The sequence below is a fragment of the Choristoneura fumiferana genome, chromosome 4 (genome assembly GCF_025370935.1).
Source record: "Choristoneura fumiferana chromosome 4, NRCan_CFum_1, whole genome shotgun sequence".
NCBI lineage: Eukaryota > Metazoa > Arthropoda > Insecta > Lepidoptera > Tortricidae > Choristoneura > Choristoneura fumiferana.
The window spans coordinates 21,697,081-21,705,664 of record NC_133475.1 but is presented as its reverse complement, the minus strand read 5'-3'; the positions used below and the strand labels follow the sequence as shown (position 1 = coordinate 21,705,664).

General features: G+C 37.9%; 1 protein-coding gene across 1 annotated transcript in view; it reads right to left on the bottom strand.

The window, feature by feature from the left end:
• The window catches only part of LOC141427146 (protein EFR3 homolog cmp44E-like), an 8,018-nt gene extending 1,403 nt beyond the window's left edge, over window positions 1-6,615 (bottom strand). Inside the window, exons 1-2 of the mRNA XM_074086379.1 lie at window positions 6,245-6,615; window positions 54-256 (exon numbers count right to left, since the gene is read on the bottom strand). Of these exons, the coding sequence (XP_073942480.1) occupies window positions 54-256; window positions 6,245-6,311 (270 nt within the window). The 5' untranslated portion in view covers window positions 6,312-6,615. The remainder of the gene's footprint in view (window positions 1-53; window positions 257-6,244) is intronic.
• Window positions 6,616-8,584: the final 1,969 nt, after the last annotated feature.

The window sequence follows — 8,584 nt, the reverse complement described above, 5'->3', positions numbered from 1 at the left end:
AACTTTCAGTGTCGCCCTCGTATTCGAAGGGTCTATTTCTTATTTCCACTTACCATGTCTCCTCCTATAGATATCCCGCTCGCCTTCTGGAACAGGTATTCTCCAATCCTATCCAGCTTCTCCGGGCTGGAGAGCGAGTAGAAAGTGAGCTTCTCCATGTTGGACTTGACCAGTCCATCCTGCGGAGATGCGGGGAAGATGTTGTCCACCAAACGCTTGTAGCGCGGCCGGAGGGCCGAGCAACACCCGCAACAACCTGGAATTAACGGTAACGTTGTGGTTAATTACAGGTAAAGCGCTATTATTGAAACATTTATCTACTAAACAAATACTTTCGACCTGCACGACTTATTACTGCTCGAATGAGAGTTACATATCATAAGCCCCTCTATAATTCGTTCAGAAATCGGAAATTATGACCGGCATAAAAATTAAACTTCAGTTTAAAAATAAGCTTTGGTAAAATTTAATTTTAATACAAGCTTGTTGCATTGTATTTTTGTATATTGTTACCCAAACTACATTTGCATACCAAATTTCAATTCGATGCCATTAACCGTTGACGAGTTCCGTCCTGTGAAGACGATCCTGGCCAGACTACTACAGTGTCACTACCAGATTAATGTATTGTCTAGCAAATTACATAAGTATACCAAATTTCAAGTCAATCGAACTATTGTACGTTGCTCGAATTTAACTTGCAAGATTTGATTACAGACAGACAGACAGACAGACAGACAACGGGACAGGTGAAACTAAGTAAATAAAAACTTGTAAAAATATCGAACTCGATTTTATTATTACATTTAAATTTCAAACATCTCTCAAAAACAAAGTTTGATTAGATGTGTTATTTTTTTTATTCGACTGGATGGCAAACGAGCAAGTGGGTCTCCTGATGGTAAGAGACCACACCTATACATGATTAAGCTACCACTTTCACAGGAACATCAAAAAAATTACAAAGTAAATGAAAAATACGACACTAAAATAAATACATGAAAAAATATCAACCCCTCCTGTTTTTCAAGTTAGAAATATAAATTCTAAAACGTAATAAATTGATTTGTGAAATCACAAATTTACATGTTCAAAAGCAAAGAGAATAAATAATGAAGCTGAATATTAATTCTGCACATTCGAGTTTCACGCAAACGCCCTTAGGCCTTTCGAGTACATCCAATGTGCATCTATATATTTATCTCGACATTTTCCCATTTCCCAATGAATCCGTTATGTGGACGATTTTATTATGTCGCTAACCTTTACAAAAGTTTATTCTGCAGTTAATAAATAACGTAACCAACAAAAGGTTGAAAAACCCCCGACTTTGTCACTTCAAAGTTCAATATCTCAAAAAAGGCTAAACCGATTTTGGTGAAACACGTCTAAGAAACCATCGTTGAAAACTTTGCTTTCAAACAAAACAAGCCGCATTCAAATCGGTCCACCCGTTTAAGAGCTACGGTACCACAGACAGACAGACACACATATTAGCGGTCAAACTTATATAACACCCCTCTTCTTGCGTCGGGGGTTAAAAATAGGAACTCCTATAACTAATAATAACGGGATATTGGCAAGGTGCGTGAAGGAGAAACCCCTAGAGACCGCAATATACTTAATTTGGGAATCCTCATGGGAACTTAGTAAAATTACGTAATTTCGCTTCAACGGCCTGACCCTGATAATGACTTGGTAGGTACTTCAGAGATGAAGGAAAAAGGTAAAACAAATAACGGTCAAGGAGTGTTTTTATACTTATAAAATATACCTAAGCGTTTCCGGGCGATTATTAGAGCCTTTTAACTGTCTCATTTTCTTGACACTTTTCTGTGAAAATGGCTGAATGGCTATACCCTACAGTTTTTTAGTTATCTGGTAGAAATACAGGAACTATAACAAATCGTCCCATGCGACGAAAAAAGGTTATATGATAATAAATGACTAAATTGATTTTATTGTTTGTTTTATTAAGCTATTCTCCAGCTTCATTTCTGTATATCAATTATTTCTCAAATCCAAGTACTTTTTGAGATTCAACCCCTAAAAAAGTTCCATGTGATATGAGCTCGACGTAGAAAGTTATACATCTCGATAGAACTTTACACGCCGGTCGCCTCGCCCCGCGGAGGGGCGCGTGCGGGTTCTATCGTCAGTCGTCACCGGTCTTCGCGGGAGATGACACGCTTATATTACTGTTATTTTGGCACGTTTTCTTTGGTGTGGGTTTCTTTATAATTTTATGTTAGTTTTGTGGGGCTTGAATTTAACTCCTAATAAAACGAATCGTCGCTGGAGACGACTTATAAACTTGGCACTAGACCAACGAATCAACGAAGTACAAGTGAAATTAATGATTTAATTACAAATGGTCCAACAGAGGATAGTCATCATGGTTCAGAAAGACGTAATTAGCTATTTCTCTATTTAAAAATAATAGTGAGTGTGTTTTTATGTTTTTACGTTTTAAGTGCTACTGCCGTTAGATTCCGGAGTAAAAGGTAGCATATTACCTCTTAGAACTTTATTTATAGTAAATCAATATAAACCGGAAAAAAAATATGCGTAACGTATTATGATCTTAGCAATAAAAGTTTTATATACATTTCGCGATCAGAAAAAGTTTTAATAAGCACGATATATATAGTTATGTACCATTAATCGATGGAAACTAGATAGAGTTTCAGAGTTGTAAGAGCACTTGTAACCATTTACGCCGGAACAGACACGCGTTGTCGAGTTCACTTGTGCATATGTCACCTTCTTCTACGGAACTCATTTAAGTTAACACCGTTTACGTCTCAAATTTTATTTTCTATTTATTTTTGGAATAAAATATCATACATACATACATATACGTACGCTTTATTCCCTGTATGGTAGGAAAGACAATAGAGCGCCATACGCTTCTATTCTGACATAGTTCTCTCGCTTCATTCACATTCATCACTCCTCATACATGCTCGACGCTTTTGGGTACTTCTAACCTATATAGCCTCTCTTCAATATGCCGCCGATCTGGTCGGTGTACGTTTTACGAGGATAATATAATAAACTAATGCCCAGTCATATCTTCTGCAAATGTAGAAACATCACACAGTACGGAATCATGTTTGAATGTATGTAAACTCTTTATTGCACATAAAATAAAAATACAAATACACAGAGGGGAAAAAAGGCGAGCTATTGATCTAGAGCGTGATGCGATGTAAAATCTAGGTAAAGAAAGTAGTGTCGCCGTTCAACCGTCACTTTCTGTAGGCACATCGCCAATATTGGAACCATCGCCTACAAAGGAACTGACGCCTATAAATGAAATTTCTGATACCGAAACGGTTACTCTAACTCTAATTATGTCGCGAGTATCGTCTCGAACGCAGGCTCGATGACTTCCAGCCACCTGAACAAGCCGGGTTCCAAAAAGGCTTATAGTACCGTAGACCGCATACATACGCTGCGGCAAGTCATACAGAATACCGAAGAGTATAACTTGCCACTATGTCTAGCGTTTGTGGATTACGAGAAAGCCTTTAATTCGGTCGAAACGTGAGCACCAGTTTCTCCAGCGATACCGTTGACTATTGGTATATCGAAGTGTTAAAGTGTTTGTATAACAACGCCACTATGTCGGTCCGAGTACACGAACAGAATTCGAATGCGATTCCTTTGAAAACAGGCGTAAGATACGTAGATGTCATATCTCTGAAACTGTTTACTGCCGCTTTCGAAGACGCCTTCAAGCTTCTGGAATGGAAAGGACTAGGCATCTCATCGGCGAATACATCACTCACCTTCGGTTTGCCGACGATATCGTGGTTATGGCAAAGTCGATGGAAGAACTCAGTACGCTACTCGAAAACCTCAATCGAGTGTCAAGAACAGGTGCCTACTCCTATTTTGGTTGAGAATTCGGTTCTTGAAGTTGTTGACGCATATGTATACATAGGAAAAACCGTCAAATTAGGTAAGTTCAACTTCGAGAAGATTGACCAATCGTCGAATTCAACACAGATGGGCACCGTTTGGAAAACTCAGCAATGTTTTTTCGTTCAAAATTCCTCAGTGCCTTAAGACGAAAGTCTTTTTAAACCAATGTGTGTTGCCAGTGATGACAGTACATATGGATCGGAGACGTGGTGCTTCACTATAGCCCTTATAAATAGGCTCAGAGTTGCTCAGCGAGCTATGGAGAGAGCTATGCTCGGGATTTCTCTACGAGATCGAATTAGAAATGAGGAGATATGTAGAAGAACAAGGGTCACCATTATCGACATGGCCAAACAAATTAGCTCGTTGAAGTCGTGGTAATAGGCAGGCCATATAGGATGGAGAACGTATGGCTGTTGGGGCCGAAAAGTTCCAACGAGATGGAAGGATGACCTAGTTAAAGCGGCGGGTTCGCGGTGGATGCAACTAGAGGGCTATTGGGGAGGCCTATGTCCAAGAGTGGACATCCTGCGGATGTGATGATCACGATGATGATGAAATACATTACTTTTAAAACTTTTTATATAATTTTCATGTGCGATCATAACAAACAAGCACAAGGAACAAGTGTCATATTGTGAGTACCTAATGGGCAATGTCGTTTGTAATAAGCATTAATTATTATTTATTTCGTCATTGCGAATAATCACGTACAGTCGAGTTCATAAACATGTGAGCAAAAATTTGATAAAAAATATCTGAACATGACTCTATTGCTAACGGCGTAGAAGATAGATAGATAGATAGTCACATGTTGTTGAAAAAATTATCAAAATATCCGAGGAATAAAGTTTCATATGCCTATAGACCTCGGTTCACAAAGTCAAACTCCGACAAAGATAGTTCTATATTCTCTTAACACCGAATTTTTGGCTGTGCGTTCCCACGAAAACAGTTACATATTACTTTAAGACCCAGAATTCCTTGAAAGCCTTAACATTTAAAAAAGATTGCTACTAAAAAGTAATCCTGACAACTCTAGTAAAAACTATACTTAATTGCATTGACGAATTCCTATTACTTACAAAGCTATAATCAAATTAAACTAAGCGAAAATTCAAATGCCCCTAGTGAAAAGTAACAATTTTGCAGAAGTGACTTTATTCGTCGGATGGGACGAAATAATCGAAAACGACGTCAAAATCTACAGCCAATTTGTAAAATTTGATCAGAAAAACCGGCCAAGAGCGTGTCGAGACGCCCGAAATAGGGTTCCGTAGTCTAAGGGAAAAAAATGAAGTAATATTTTTCTAAGGATTTCGTATTTTGTACGGAATATTTTATAACTTAGGCTGCTATTTATTCTTTAACTACTAATAATTCTCAAGAAAACTTAACCTTTACACTTTTCCTTGTAAGTTTGATATAATTACTACCATCCTGAATTTTTTCAACTTATTCCACCCACCGGTTTAGATTTTAGAGGGGGAGGGGGGGGGTCGATTTTAATGAAAATTTGTACTTTAAAGTTGAATATTTTGCAAACAAATATCTGAATCGAAAACTCGTTTTGACAACCCGGCTGATGATTTTAAAATACCTATCCAACGATACCCCACACTACAAGGTTGGATGAGAAAAAAAAAAACCCCCACTTTACGTCTATGAGAGGTAGTCTAAAAAAATTTTTTTTTTAATTTTTTATTGTACCATTTTGTCGGCATAGTTTACATATATATTTGTGAAAAATTACAGCTTTCTAGCATTGATAGTCCCTGAGCAAAGCCGCGGATGCACAGACAGACATGGCGAAACTATAAGGGTTCCGTTTTTGCCATTTTGGCTACGGAACCCTAAAAATGAGGCGGTTGAAACGCTCGGATAATCGTCCTTCCATGTTTCCAAGGATTGCAATCTGTTCAGTACTAATTAGCCCTTAGTCACACGAGTATTATTTTAATAACTATACAATCCTATCAATATTATCAATGCGAAAGTTTGTGTGTTTTTATGTGTACGTTTGTTACTCGACGGATTTGGATGAAATTTGGTATTTAGATAGCTCAACGTCTGGAATAACACATAGGCTATTTTTATCTCTATATTCTTACCAGATCGGGATAAAATCTTAAAATTTCAATTTGGAAACACAAAATTAGAGACATGACATTTGGTGTGGGCTTATGCAAACGTCGATGAAATCCACGATGTAATTTTCGGAAATTCCCATTAGAGTTCTGATATAGGAGGTCTAATATAGTTTACGCGTGCGCGTGCGGAGCCGCAGGCAAAGCCTAGTTCAATAATAACTTACAGGTCATATAAACTGTTCTGCTCATAATGAACAGCGTCCGGTGTGCTATTTTACTCAACGGCATCATTTTTAATCACTCAGCTTGTCACTTAACTACCAAACACTTTTCACTCATTAATCATCACTTTAGTGATCGCATTTTTCACTTAGTCATCCGTTAAAATCTTTAATTAAATGTCTGTCAGCAACCACTTTTTCACGCACTTTTTCAAACTATGGAACTGGTTTTCTTTTTTTTAATATTGATTGATGACAATAATATTTTATCACATCGCCTCAATAACTTAACTGACGTACCGACGTACCTACTACTACAACGAATGATAAGACACTGATAAACTTACTAGATAACCGAGAACGCACACTGAAAATCGTAGTCTATCTTTGAGTTTAAACAACTATGTCCTTTAACGTCAATTAGTTAGATATAAGAATCGCTTGCATCTTGGGAGCGTAGTGTGAGCCCTACGCTGGCTTTAGGTCAGACAGTCAACTGAGTGAACTAAGTTTAACCTACGTGTGAGAACTGGCCAAGCGCGTGTCGGGTTCCGTATTCACCATCATATCAGGCGTAGGACATCCACTGTTGGACATAGGCCGTCCCCATAGACCTCCGCTTCGGTTTGAACCTTGAATTTGTTTGTCATTTAACCATTTGATATTTCATCATTCATGAGTTTCATGACTTTGCAACTGAACTCATTCAATTTAATTGTATTTTTTTTATTTGTCCGAAAAGTTACTAGGCCGGATCAGATGGTTTCTATCGATAAACTCAGCCATCTGTCGATGTATTGGAAACACGATATATTGATTGATAGGATAGAGAATGCGCATCCATTACTCATAGAGGAGCATTTTTAGGGTTCCGTAGCCAAAATGGCAAAAACGGAACCCTTATAGTTTCGCCATGTCTGTCTGTCTGACTGTCTATCTGTCTGTCTGTCCGTCCCCGGCTTTGCTCAGGGACTATCAATGCTAGAAAGCTGTAATTTTGCACGAGTATATATGTAAACTATGCCGATTGCCGACAAAATAGTACAATAAAAAAATTGAAAAAAAATTTTTTTTACTGTCCCATAGACGTAAAGTGGGGGTGATTTTTTTCTCATCCAACCATAAGGGGTTCGCTAAGCGATTTTTCGATTCAGTGATTTGTTTTTGCGAAATATTCAACTTTAAATTGCAAATCTTCATTAAAATCGAGCGTCCCCCCTCTCTAAAATCTAAACCGATGGGTGGAAAAATTTGAAAAAATTCAGGATGGTAGTAAGTATATCAAACTTACAAGGAAAACTATAATGGCTAAGTTTGCTTGAGAATTATTAGTAGTTTAGGAGTAAATAGCAGCCAAGGTATAACATATACCTAAACTTTAAATATTCTGTATGTACAAAATACGAAATCCTTACAAAAATATTACTTAATTTTTTCGTAATGGCTACAGAACCCTATTTCGGGCGTGTCCGACACGCTCTTGGCCGGTTTTTTAATAGCCTGAAATGTCCCACTGATCGGCAAAGGTTTCTCCCCTGGATTTCCAACTCGCCCTGTCGGCACTTATGTCTGCAGGGCTACTACGAAACTCGAAATTCGAAGTTCGTATCTTACCGTCCCTCTCGCTCTCGTATTAAATAGTATAAGTGTCAGAGGGACCGCACGACACGAACTTCGAGTTTCGAGTTTCGTAGTAACCCTGCTGGCCAGTCGCTGGTAAACGCGTCTAGAGGAGAACTAAAAAGGATTTTTTATACACTCCTGAAGATTCTTCCTATTCCTTCTTTTGTATTTTTATTTATTTCCAGGGCGTAGCCGCGGGATAAAGCTAGTGAAGTTGTAAAATAGCTACAGTAAACACGAATTGATCAATATTTAAAACTTCCTCGGTATCGCAAAACCTGAAACCAACATCGCGTATAAATTCAGTCAAAATATCTTTATTCAATTTAGAATTTAGGCGGCTGCTCACGTTAGCTCATGGTAAAAGTCTCGTCAGATGGCGTTAAAAATCAGACTGTCGAATTTTCGTGATGTTTTTTTGTAATTTTAGAATATCCGTAGAATACTAATAGTTGAGTTATTATTTGCGAAAACAATTTAGAATTGCCGATTTTTTGAGACTACAGTCGAACGGAAATAGTGTGCCAATTCTGAGATTTCAGGGCTCAAATTTAGGTGTCAGGTACAGCCTTATACGGACACTAGGAGCTCACGCACACATGCAAATAGACAGCGCCAACTAGTGAAAAATTATTGCATCACTTTTCTAGGCTTTCGGAAGGCTTTCGGCGTAAGCTACTACAAAATATTCATATATTTTTTTTCGGGTCACGAATATTT